The sequence below is a fragment of the Cheilinus undulatus genome, linkage group 14 (assembly GCF_018320785.1).
Source record: "Cheilinus undulatus linkage group 14, ASM1832078v1, whole genome shotgun sequence".
In the NCBI taxonomy this organism is placed as follows: domain Eukaryota; kingdom Metazoa; phylum Chordata; class Actinopteri; order Labriformes; family Labridae; genus Cheilinus; species Cheilinus undulatus.
In genome coordinates, this window is record NC_054878.1 from 33048816 (window position 1) to 33062784 (window position 13969).

At 37.8% G+C, this 13969-nt stretch overlaps 1 protein-coding gene across 1 annotated transcript; it reads right to left on the bottom strand.

Annotated features, from left to right (window-relative positions):
• Positions 1 to 2886: 2886 nt before the first annotated feature.
• Positions 2887 to 13385, bottom strand: taf1a (TATA box binding protein (TBP)-associated factor, RNA polymerase I, A). The gene is made up of 11 exons (XM_041804658.1): positions 13195 to 13385; positions 11703 to 11895; positions 10761 to 10924; positions 10552 to 10665; positions 10272 to 10470; positions 9890 to 10011; positions 8640 to 8798; positions 8429 to 8495; positions 7779 to 7902; positions 6273 to 6427; positions 2887 to 3690 (listed from the first exon to the last, which is right to left on the bottom strand). Exons 2-11 carry the CDS (start codon positions 11827 to 11829, stop codon positions 3644 to 3646), a joined length of 1278 nt encoding a protein of 425 aa, XP_041660592.1. The 5' UTR covers positions 11830 to 11895; positions 13195 to 13385; the 3' UTR covers positions 2887 to 3643.
• Between the last annotated feature and the right edge of the window lie 584 nt (positions 13386 to 13969).

Genomic DNA, 13969 nt, shown 5'->3' on the forward strand with positions numbered 1-13969 from the left:
CACACTTTCTCCCTTCTCCTTCCTTTTAAACCACACCAGACTTCAAATGTTGTGCAGAGTTACTGAGATGTTACAGTCCAAGTCTGGATTTTAGGTTACAAATCCTCAGAGCCCTACTGCGCAGCCAAGCTAGACCCTGAGTCACCAACCGCTCTGTGTGTTCATGTTTGTTTTTAGTATGACTGTAAGAAAATTCAATTAATTAATGCCTCAGAAAACAAAACATCCAGCATCGTTCTTATCCCGGCATAGAATAAAAGCATTTTTCCCTGCAAGATGTTTTTTTATAGATTCAGTCTGAAACCTGTGCTAATGATTCATTACACAACTATTATTATGGCTGTCAGTTCACGGGGAGGTTAGGTGGAAGACGTCAGAAACATTCTCCCAGAGCCAGAGGAGGTAAAAGGCCTGTTAGAGTCGTCAGATGAACCCTAAGAGAGGTTTTTTTTTTTTTTTTTTTTTTTTTTACATGATAGATTTTTCAGTAAAGCATGTCTCAATAACCTTGAGATCTATTTCCGGGAGAGATTACATAGGCTGGCTGCACACCTCTATATTAAAGTCAAATACACAGCAAAAATTACAGTGTTGATTGAAGGCGGATTAAGTTAAATCTAACTCTATAAAGGAGTTCAAATCAACTCCAAAATGTCTAACCCTGAGATATAAACACTCAAGTTTTTGTTGTGCACAACAGCTGTTTTGGGTTGTGATGTGGAATCATTCTCTTACCATGTGCACCTGTGTAGTCAGCAGAGGTGGAAAAAGTACAAGAGTATTCATGTAAAAGTCACTCAGGGGGAACTTACTTAAGTAGAAGTAAAAGAACTGCTTTCAAAATGTACTCAAGAAAGAAAAAGTACCTAAATGAGCAACTCAGTTACAGTAATTTGGGTACATGTCATTGGTTACTTTTCACCCCAGTATTACCTATGGGCCACCAGTAATTTGTGATAATCCCACAGGACATCTGTGTTTTTAACTTGTGTAAACAGACTATGTCTTTAATTTGCTGAGAACAAAATATAGGGCAAATTACATACCATATTTCAGCACACATAGGCCCATAGGTAATACTAATCCCATGAATAGTACTTAAGTGATCTATATTTGGTTCAAAGGTGAGAAGTTGTCATTTCTCATGTTGTTAAAAAGACGTGTCTATGTAGTTTTTGTGAATTAAGCTTTATAAATTCATTATTTTATATAATAATACCTCTGTAATGAATATGACATAGTGCTTTTATACACATGAATTCATTGCTGAAGTTTTATTCTCAAAACTATTTGCAAATGGCACGTAGACGGCCTGGTGGTTAGGTTGCATCTCGGGTTGCCAACCATTCTTTAAAATAAGGAATTCCTTATTTGGAAGCTAGAGTGTTCTGACCTGAATTGATAAAGAACGCCTTTTGTTCCTTATTTTTGAAAATAAATGTCTAAATGATTTTTATTCCAATGAATTCATCACAGCTGTTGCTATCTCTCTGCTTGGAAGGTGTAGTGCTTTCCACTGACCAATGAGAAGCATCAAGTGTCCACTGTGCCTGTTCTCACTGACCAATGAAAAATATTTTTAGTGTTGTTGCAGAGATGCAGCTTTGAAAAACTTAACTAGTAGACAAGCAAAGAAGGCTACAAAAGTACAGCAATGGTCAGGAAATTATTATTATTAGCAGGTTATTTTGCACTTTAAGTTATTTTTACAGATTAAGTAAAATTATGTTGATGCAAATGTTAACCATCTGATAACAATGCATGTACAATGCATGCATGAAAGCCCAAAAATACATCTATTTAACAACTATTTGCAAATAAAGAAGTCTCCAACAACATTTTCTGGGTGTAAAAGTGCAGTAATATTTCCCCTTGTAGCATTTAGCAGAAAAAACTTGTAGTATGCCCCAAATTGCATACAATGTTAGTAAGCATACAGCGTTAGTAAGTTTGCCAGTAGTACGCCGCATTAGAGTATACTATTCAGTGTTAATGCACTCTCTGGCTGTATTGTTAGTCGCAGTGGATGGGGACAGCCTGCCCCAGTGTCCTGCTGCTTCGTCAGGCTACAACAATAGTCTGATGGCTCCATTACAGGCATGTTTTGTTGTGTGAAACCCCTTAAATCCCTAATAGGTGGTTACATCTACCTTACAGGTCAGTGTGTTCTGCAGTTTTTGTGACTGCTATGACCAGAGAACAATAAAACCTCAGACAAGTCCTTGTGGACAGAACTTGTTAGAAAAGATGAGAATACAAGAGCTGAAAACAGCCGAGAAACAGCAAACTTAAGTTACTAAAGAAGCACTTTGATGGCGTGACTATTGCGTGGGTTAGAGAGGGCAAGAGAAACTCCACTTTGTGACCCTGGACTGAAAAATAACCTTTAAACTAAACTGTCAAGGTGCCCTGAGGAAAGAAAACAACTCCCAGCAGAGCCACTTGAAGATAGAGGGAGCAGAGCACGGACTGAACATCTGTGTAGGTGATTAAAAAAATTCAAATCCCTGATTAAAAAAAAGAAAAGGTCACATCCAGGACGCATTCAGAGCAGTGACCAGCTCCTAACTCGATTCTCTTCACTGCTCCCCGAGTTTTTGAATTTTCAAGCGACATGTGTTCTGTATTCCCAGATCCCCTCTGCAGCTGCTCCTCTGGTCAGACAAGTGCTTTAGGCTTTGGTTTATGTAATGACTGCAAAGCAACACACACTCACACACAGAGGGCACGGCTGAGTGAGTTGCTGCATGGCCAACGTTGTGGCAAGCTGAAACAGAATCATTACAAACACTTTCATTTATTAACTTGGCATGCTGCTGGGTGAAAGGACCTAATTTCATGGTCCAGTCCAATGAGAGAGTAAAGCAAAGCGAGTGGAGGCTGGAATCATTTCATAAGAAACATGTTTAGTGCAAAAATATGAATGGGAGATTATCAGATTGTGACAAAATGTTGAACATTTTTACAAAAAGGCACCTTGGAATGTATGCTCTATGTATTCTACATTCATTCAAAACTATCATAATGACTCAAACATTTAAAGGAAAAAAAAAACCTGGAGAAACTGAATATTTCAATATTAGCAGCAACCACTTGACCATGGTCTGTCCCAGTGACTTCAACTTCAACAGATCCTGTCGCTGAAAGGTCTGTGTTGATATTTCTGAGGCAACAATGGAGAAAATCCCTCAGGCTTTGTGTTGTGTACACTACACCTTAAAATCCCTCCATACAGTGGTTTGAGGTCAGCTGCTCCCATTAAAATGTTTACAGAAACCATGAAACCATCGTGAAAGCTAACATTCAGAGCAGCACTGTCAAAATCAGTCAGCCTTACCCTACGGCCACTCACAGCAAAAACACAGAACAAGAGCTCCACATGGTGGACTAAGCAGCGTGTGCTTTGGTAATGAAGCACAATGAAGCAAAATACTGGGAAGATCAGCTAAAAATATGTATCTGAGAGTCTGCTGTTAACTCAGGATCACCTAAATGTGTCTACATGGATTTTTAGCACATATTTTAACACTCTGAGTATGACATTAATTCTTCATGAGCAGGCATCAGCTGTTTTTCAGTTACTTTCCACAAACATATCAGTCCTCTGCATTGTAAACACACACTCTGATACTCAGTCCTTTTCTTATGTCTTCTTTCCACATAGTCCAGCTGTGTACTTCAATTTCAGGTCTGTAAGAGGAAAGAAAATGATTCACTTTAAAATGCTACATAAAAAATAATTTGTGAATTTTTAATGAATTGTTTTGAGACTGGCTTAAATCTTCAAGGGGGCCGTGAGGGGAAAAAATCCTGTACAAGTCTGCTGCTCTGACAGATGACCTTACTATTTCTGGAAAAGAATTACAAGTTTTTAAGAGGTAATAATAAACCATTACAATAAAAGCTTGTCATTCAAAGGGTGAAATGCCAATACCTCAAATAAAATAGCTGTCTTCAAGTAATTTAGGAACCAAGTTGTGCCTTTTTTTTTTTTAAATCCTAGCCTTGGCATGGCATGTTGCACTTGAACCAAATATCCTTTACATGAGGATTTGAGAAGTGAGGTTTTGCAGGTGAAGCAAGTGCACAACAGTGATAAAATCAGCTTTATCACACTGAACCTACTACAGTGTCCTAACAGCCCAGAAGGAAAATGTGCCATTTTCACCCTGTCTCCCTGTTACTTTAGCTGTGTTTCCACCAGGTGGTCTAGTTTGTTTGGTTTGGTGCGGCTTACGTTTCCACAGATGCCCGTAGCCCTGACATGGTGGGTGGACTGCAAGGCTATTATAGTTAACTAAAACTAACTAAATAACTAAAACTAGCATTTTAAAATCATTTTAGTTTACATAAACTAAATAAAAACTAACAAAAAAATTAAACCTAACTAAAACGGCATAGTGTGCTTAAAAAACTAACCAAACTAAAAAGGAAATAGAGACAAAATATCCTTAGTTTTAGTCCTTGACACAACCATACTGACTGGCACCTACACCCACGTCTAAAGAGTGTAAAATTGCCTGAATTGATTGGTTAAGACTTCACGCAGAGGTAGTTTTTTGTCTGGAGTTGTGTTCAAAGATCATCTTTAAATAAATAAAATGATTAGTGAAGAGTAGCCTGTTTGATTATGTTTTTAAAAATGTACATTCACTCAGTCCTGACATAAATCTAAAAAAAAACAAATAAAACTAGACTTACACAAAGCATTTTTGAAAAAGATAAACTAAACTAACAAACCAGCAGTAAAAACGAATTAAAACTAAACTAAAATCGAACACAGAAAATGAAAATGAAATAAAAATAAAAACTAAGGAAAAATCCAAAACTAACATAACCTTGGTGGACTGTAGAGGGTATGTCATTTTCAGTACACAACACAGCCAGGATTGGTGGCAAAACACACAAAAATCAGAATAATAACCTCTTAAATAAGGGATATTAGGACTGGACAGAGATCCAAACTAATTCCTAGACTGTGGACAATGATATGTGGTCACAGCTCTAATCTTACATATTATGAGGTTAAACTGTTCTAGTGTCAGATACCTTTAGCTTAAGAAAAGAAAAAAATATCAGTATTTACCCAGTCGGGTTTATTTACAAAGACTACTTTATTTAATCTGTGATAAATATTGTTAGATTTGACAGTTTTTTGGTCCGTTCCTTTAAAAACACTTTATTTATCAGACATCACAAGACTACTTGTACAATATAAAAGATAATCCGTTGTCACCTTAGATATTATTTATCATCATTGATCTGCTGAAGTTTAAGGTCTTAATTTTCCTTAAAGGTGAGAGGAAGGAGAATGGAGTGGAGTTTAGCTTATACTCATCACTAACTGAACGATTGTTGTAGCTACTATAATAACTCAGTTTAATCGTGTCTTTATTAACGTACCGCTGCAGCTCCAAACATTTCCTTTAACATACTCCATCAGCTGAGGATCTGTGCTGACCACGGTGAACACGGTCAAGATGTAATTATTATAATGACAGAACTTTCCAGCTGAAATAAAGATGCCTACTGCTTACTCCCTACAGAAGGGTGCCAAAAAGTAGGGCAGTACAGGTCATTAATTTCAGACTCTTTCCAACTTTTGATAATGGAAAGGCAGATAAACGCGTACTAAGCCATACCAACCTGAACCAGACCACTCAGTGGAGACAACCTATATTTTCCACACTATCACTTGAAATGCCATGGTCAAAGAACAATGAGTGACAGAAATCTGCAGAGTGCTGGGATTGTCCTACAGGCAGATTTTCTTGGTTTTCTTTCGCTTTTCTTACTCAACAAAGCTTTTTAGCTTATTTTTTCAAAGAGATAATGGTGCATCTCTAATATTTGTATCTGTGATTCATATGCACTGTTCTCTGACTTGTATTAACAGGGAGGCAAAACCATTTGTCTGAACTCTGCAAAAGCTTACCAATACAAAGGCTGTCACTTTGGTTTCTCCAACGTCAACAAAAAAGAAACATCATGTTTCTAACAAGGGGAAACAGTAATTAACAGGGCAGAGAGTTAACACATGCAGTGTGGACAGCAAGCAATGTGAACCAATGCTGCTAGGACATGGGGTCAAATCATAAAACAAACATATAAACAAGACCAAAAGGCAAAACAAAAATTACAGTATTTTTGACAAAAATTGCAAGAGAAAATCGTATGCCTCTTTGCTGACACATACTTTCAGGATAAAAGTAAACATCCTCAGATATAGCTAACAGGTGCAGTTTACTGTACCTTCAGGTGCATCAACTTACCAGGACAGAGGATCTTTGCCAGTGATGCCTTCACTTCCATGAGCCCTGGATTCTCCACAGAGTCATGGCTGGCGTGGAAGGCTGTGAAGTGCAGAGCAGGCCACCAGTCTCTTCTTGCAGACATTTGTTCAGAGATAACATTCTTCCAGCCTTCTCTGTTTTAATACATACACAGGCACATCTCAAAAAATTGGAATATCAAGTAAAAGTACATTTTTTCCTGTGATTTACTTCAAAAAGTTAAACTTCCATACATTCTAGATTCACATACAAAGTGCAATATTTCAAGACTTTTCTTGTTTAAATCTTGATGATTATAGCTTACAGCTCATGAAAACCAACTTTCTTAAAATATTAGACAAAAGTCCAATTTGCAAGGTTTCCTGAGCTGTCATTCTCACACCATGGTTCAGTACACACAACTACAATCATGGGGAAGACTGCTGACTTGGCTCTTTAAGAGGACAATCAGTGACTCCTTCCACAAGTAGGGTAAGCCACAGAGGGTTGTTGCTGAAATAGTAGGCTGTTCTAAGATGCTGTTTCAAAGCATATCTATGGAAAATTGACTGGAAGAGAAAAGTGTGCACAATCAGCAGGAATTAGCCTTCAAAAGACCGCCAAACAAAGCACATTCAAGAACTCAGGAGAACTTCACGAGGAGTGGACTGAGGCTGGAGTCAGTGGATAAAGAGCCACCACACACAGACTGGTCCAGGGAATGGGCTACAAGTGGTCCAAACTAAGTCCTGTTTTCAGATTGAACTAAGTTAGAATTTTCTATGGAAATCAAGGTCCCAGAGTCTGGGAAGAGAAGCACAGAATCCAAGGTGCTTGAAGTCCAGTGTTTACAGTTTCCACAGTCAGTAATAGTTTGGGGTGCCAAGTCATCTGTTGGTGCTGGTCCACTGTGCTTTATCAAGTCCAGAGTCAACACTGTCAGCCATCTACCAGGAGATTTTAGAGCACATCATGGTTCAAGCTGCTGAGAATCTTTATGGAGATTATGATTTCCTTGGTTTACTGACTATGGTATTCCTGTGTTTGATTGGCCAGCCAACTGGCCTGACCTGGACCCCACAGAGAATCTCTGGGGAAATATCAAGGGGAAGATGAGAGACACCAGACTCAACAATGCAGACGAGCTTAAGGCTGCTATCAGAATAACATGGGCTTTAGCAACAGCCCAGCAGTACCACAGACTGATCGGCTCCATGCCACAACATGCAGTAATTTTAGCAAAGGGACTTACCATTACTAAATCAGTATAACTTTACAGACTGACTAACTTTTTCCTGTATCATAAATACTATCTTTGGATCCATGTTATGTGATATTCTAATATTTTGTGAGCTGTAAGCCACAATCAACAATGTTAAAAGAGCCTTGAAATATTTAACTTTTTAATGATGAATTTAGAATATATGGAGGTTTCATTTCTTGAATTAAAACATAAAATATAATAGGTGGCTACAGAATAAAACCTTTCCAAATATTCATACGTACTGTTGCTTAAGTTGTTGAATTATGAATTTTAGATGCTTCCACACATCTAAGTTGCTTCTCCAGCAGGCAAAGTCCAGCATTTCTAGAATGACACCTAGAGCTTTCGGGATTTTATCAGTTTTTTCTGAAAAAGACAGGGAGTGAAATTCTTACTAAATTACAGCAGCCAAAGTGAGCATGCGTCACGTTTTATTTGCCCCATTGTCCTCTGTTTTTTCAATTAGAATAATCAATTTATCTACAGTAATTATTTCAGATAACAATACTTGTTTTTTTCTGTGACAGGCCAGACATCCAATACTGTCATGGCCCACACTATTGAGATAAGTTAACCCTATCTCTGTTTGTTTTCTGCTTTTGTAGCTCTTGAGATCAAAGATTTATTATGTCAAGATCTCAAGAAAAACAACCAGAACTGACCCGACACTTGAAAAAAAATGGGTAAGATAAATGGATGCATTTAGGCCATCCTTGGGGCTTTCAATGTACATCTCATATGAGAATATCTTCCACATAACCATGTAGAGTATTTTACCAGGAAAAACAAAAAGTGTCATGTTATTTCCACTTAGTTATCAATAGATTAAATGCACTTAAATTTAACTTTTCTCACCGATTACCCAGATGGTTAATATCAAAGATGCTTTTACCTGACTGAAGCAGGAGAGAGCTGTACTCAAACATAAGCTCATGACTTGGGACCAATACATGAAGAGTCTACAGCATAAGGAGACAAGGATCAATATGATGCAGTATATTTTGTTTGCTAAAAGAGAAATTCCAAAAATCACAAATTCTAATTAACACACATAAACACCTGCATCACTTGACAGTGGCAGAGCTTTTACCATAAGGCAATACCTTTAAAACTTTCATCAGTTTCTTGTCTGGATAATCATGCCGCTTTAAGTACTGGTACAGATAGACATGTGCATTGGGATTGGGGGGGAAATTGCTGTCATAAGCGTAGTCATTCAGGACTTTTAAAGCTCCTTCATGGTCCTCATAGAACTCCAACATCTGTTAAAATAAAAAAAGATCAGCTGTGGAAAATTTGGCAGGAAATTAAACAGCAGGTGGGATAAAACAATTTGAAACCACAGAAGAGAAGATGTTTCTCTCCATAAAGTAAACGAAACCTTTTCTATAGCTGTAATAAACAGAGAATAAGTGATGTATCAATGGACACACTAAAGACTGACTACATTTGAAGTAGTAACAAATTATTGATATTCACAATGCAATAAAACCAAACTGGTGTCTAAACTTCCAGAACTGAGGGCCCATACAGAAAAATATAAGGGTGACTGGACTAGTTTTATATTCCTCCCCCTTTAGTGTATTCAAGATTGTAAAAACAAATCCAACTTAGGTATGCTTCAAAAAGCAATTAAAACATTTGGTGCTAGAAGACAAGTACAACATGCTTTGTAAATCTGATTGAACAGATAGCAGAGCAGAGGAGCGAGATTTGTGCTGCTATTTGCCTCCGTAACCCTTTTGTCTTTAATTCATCAGGGCAGTGGGAAACAAGATATCGTCAATGTTTTGTAATCATTTATGTTGTCATCTTAGTTATCCATGAAAATAAGCAAGTCAACAAATTCCTGGTCAAAACGTTTGTGTCCAGAATCATGACAGCAGCACTGCATAGTGTGGAAACAGGAAGTATGTTGTAATTTGGCCGATATTTCACTTTATTTCAAGAATTTACTGCCAGCCAATCATAATGGATTACAGGCTTCTGTTGGCCAATGGGCTGTAGTTTGAACACTTCTACTCTAAAGGAACAAACACATGGTTTTATTCACTCCATTTTCCTGGCAAAACAAGTCATTTCAGGCTGTTTTCTCAAGACTTTATTAATTTATCTCATAACCTCAGAATTGCATACATACTAGGCTCTGCTGCTCATCCCACAAAAGCGTGTTCCTCACAAATGTGGCACCATTTAAAAGGGAAATAAACAGTTTTTTTAATGGCACAACATTTATTGCTAAGAAGCATCTTTACAAAATCTACCAAACACAAATGTCCTTACTTTTTTTTTTGCTATGTTTAAAATGTCTATTTCTTTAATTAATGAAGGATAATAAGGAATGATTTCAGACCTCAATATAACTCAGTATGAAGGGATCCCACACTCCAGGATTTCTCATGATCTCCCTTAGGTTCACTGAGGCCTGTCTGAAGTAGTTGTGCATGTCTTGGTTGTCACTGGAGTCAGTATTATCTAAAACAAAAGGATAATTTCACAAAACACTCAACAAAAAATGAAACAAACCGAACCATTAGTCACACAAAAAGGCATCTAGTGAGATTTGTACACTAAAATTTATAGTCAACAACCTCGTCATCTTTTGCTTGTATCTTAGTTACTAGATCTGACCTGTAGGTGGCAGGATAACATCACATGAGAGCTTACAGCATGGCTGTGTGACCAACATGAGTGAATAATAGATGCTTTGGGTGTAAAGCTGTGTATCACCTTACCACTGTTTGAATGTTGATTCTTTTTGTCACACCAGATGATGTAATCCAGTAAACTCCTGTAGGCCTGGATCAGTTTAGTCCTCTGAATCTGAGAGGCCGACTCTTTCCCATGCCTCCAACTTTCAGCAACAGACAGCTGATGCTTTGCCTCCTCGATGTAACCGTTCAGCAGCAGATGAAAGGAATGTTCTAGACAGACCTAGAGGAGCAAAGAAACAAACTTAAATAAGAAATCGTCTTGATTTCAGTGTAGTAAGGTCTAGTAGCAAACATAACGTACCGAAAGATGATTTCTAACTACAAAGTTCTTCATTAGTTCATAGACATGGTTGTAGTCTTCCATCTTTGAGTTTGGGTGATGATGAAGGATCTCAGTGCTGATTCTCCAAACAACCTGGAGTAAACATTGCAAAAGGATGTTAATCATAGATGTGAAAGCTTTTGCATATCCATCTGCCAAAAAAAAAACTCAAACCAAACCCATCCTACCTCCTTGTACGGATGATTTAAGTTATGGGTTGGATCTTCCAACATCTGAGGGTAACATGCCATATACTCAGCTGCCTCTTGCCATCTATGATGCAGCAGCGCTTCTCTGATCCGCTCCAGACACATTCTGGTAGTCTGATGAAAACCAGTTTCAAAAGGTGTCTCTTAAGATAAAAGCAAAGCTGTTGTTAGTTAGATGACAGAAATATGATAGTCATAAACATAATGAGCTATTAGAGTAAATTAGCTTGTCTGATAATGAATTGAGGACAACACCAGTATTGATATCTGATCATTAAATCAAATAATGATAAATCAACTAATAGAAGCTCCCTTTTTTTAACAGAAACATAACAGAATCAAACATTTTCACTTATACCTTTGATGCATTCAGTTAAACACTGTATCTAGTACCTAAATTATATTTAACATATGCTTAGCATTTCAGTATAGGAAAGTATTTTCTCATTTACAAGTCACTAGATCCAAGTTAAGTTAGTATTAGCTGATGTAACAGCTTGAATAAATGTATTAAGGATGATCTGTACAGTACAGGCAGATATTAAAATTTCTGCAGATATGTACAACTAGTATTTAGCGATCAAAATCTGCCAATGTTGTAAATATTAGTCATCCAAACAAATAGGCTAAGTTAGTTGATTTTTAGGCTGGACCAACAGACCTACTTCAGCTGAAATATTTTTCTTTATCATCATTCCTTAAACTTTTATGAATTTTTCAGTTTTAAGGACAGAAAGTTGTTAAATTGTTCATTCTCAAACTTAAAATTGTGGGTTTTAAGGACAAAAGTTTCAGGTCTGAACTACATTTAAATATCCGTATCAATATCAGCTAAAATTATTCTGTAAATATCAACATATCAGATATTGGTAAAAATCCAATTTCATGCATTTATATGTGTTTTAGTGCTGTACAACTCACCAGAAATCATAGGATAAGTTATTGGAAGCTTTGATTTCTTTCCTCCTTTTGAGGAGTTGTCTTCTGAGAAGTTATCATCATCAATTGGCTCTTCAAGACACCCTAGCTCTCTTTCCAAGTCATCCATTGTCAAGCCTCAGCTGACACAGCTACTTCGTGTTGCTTATGCTGATGCTCAGAGAAGAGATTCTATCTGCAGAAAGAAACATATTTGAGTAGTTTGGACAAATATCAGACAGTACATCACAACCGTCAGTCAAACTGAGCAATCAGGGAGAAGGGCCTTATTAAGAGAGATGACCAAGAACCCGATGGTCACTCTAAGTCCCAGAGATCTCGTGTGGAGATGGGGCAAAGTTCAAGAAGGACAAACATCACTGCAGCACTCCACCAATCTGGGCTTTACTGCAGGATGGCTAGACAGAAGCCTCTCCTTAGTGCAAAACACACGAAAGCCCGCTTGGAGTGTACAAAAAAGAATTTGAAGGACTCTAAGACTGTGAGTAACAAGTTATCTGTTCTGATGAAACCAAGGCTTAACTGGTTGGTCTCATTTTTAAACATTATGTTTAGGAAACCAGGCACTGCATCACCTGCCCTTTACCATCCTAACAGGGAAACACGGTGGTGGTAGCATCATGCTGTGGGGGCCTTTTTCAGCAGCAGGGACTGGGAGACTAATCAGGGTTAAGGGAAAGCTGAATGGAGCAAAGGACAGAGGTATCCTCAATGAAAAACCTGTTCCATGGTGCTCAGGATCTCAGGCTGGGCCAAAGGTTCACCTTCCAATGTGACAATGACCTAAGCACACAACTAAGACAACACAGGAGTGGCTTAGGTACAACTCTGTGAATTTCCTAGAGTAGCCCAGACAGACCCAAGATTTGAACCCTATCGAACATGCCTGGGGATACCCAAACATGGATGTCTGTGACGGTCCAAATCCAACCTGAGTTTGAGAGGATTTGTAAAGAAGAATGGCAGAAAATCCCCAGAGCCAGGTGAGCGTTCAAAAAGACTTTACACTGTAATTGCTGCCAAAGGTGCTTCAACTAAGTACTGAGTGAGTGGTCTGAAAACTTATTCCAATGGGATATTTCAGTTTTTAATTTTCAATTAACTTGCCAAAATTTCTATAATTCTGCTTTCACTTTGTCTAATTTTATTGCTATTCAAAACAGTTTTTGTGGAACAGATTAAAACAACTGGATTTTATGCTTTACTGAAATGAACAATGGTTTGCTGCAAATGATTGTTGTGATTGATAAGTTACTAAACCAGAAGCATGGGTATCTTTGACCACTAAACCAGTAGATGACCAGAAGTGTGTAGAATTGAACCAGGTTATCGCTATTAAAAGCCAATACCAGCACTAAATTTTTAAATACCGTGTATGTAAAAAGCCTACATGATAGAACATGTGCCTTTATCAAGGTTAGGCCACTAGAGCAAGCCAATTATCTTTTGTAAACAAAGTAAGCTGAGTTCCTACCTGCTGAGCTGAAACTACAAGTAAACAAAGGAGCCGGTGCTACGTTAGCCGCGACGTAAGCTTGTGTCGGTGAGACAGCTAAATAACTACCGTTCTAGACAAAGTAGCTTATTTCGGGAGAGTCTGGTTTTACATCGAAGGGGAATTTGAGTCCCGCATGTTGTCTACAATTTCCCACCATGTTTCTTGGACGCTAGCTGGAGAAAGGAAGTAGAGGAGAAAAGCTCAACGGTCATTGGTTGCTGCAGTCGGAAAAGGCGGGGCAAAGACATTCTTCTTCGCTTGTGACTTTTTACTTCTACTTCATTCTACTTCCTGCCTCCCCAACCTCATCTGACCCCAGGCGAAGATCAGCAAATTAAACTGTATGATGAAATGTGCTTCTACCTGCATTATGTTAGAAAATCTGCCTATGAATTACTTTTTGTGGTAATTAATTAAAGGCAGCCAGTGTTCCTGTTAAAATTTCCCATGTATTCAAGTTTTATTCAGTTGTTTATTTAACCTGGACAAGGTCAGACCTGATGTTAGTATTCACACGATAATGTTTGTACAGACCTTTATATTTGTGATTACAAGATTGACACAGGAGCAGTGTTCTTAAACTGTTTGTGTTCAGACTTTCATGCTTGTGTATAATTGTTTGTCTAAATATAGCTATAGTAATCACTGCCTATGTTTTTGTTGTTTCCAGTTGGCCTGTGTGGTTGAATTATCTGTGTGTGAATGTTATGCTTTATAAAGGCTATTTTTGACTGAGGCTAAACAAAAGAAA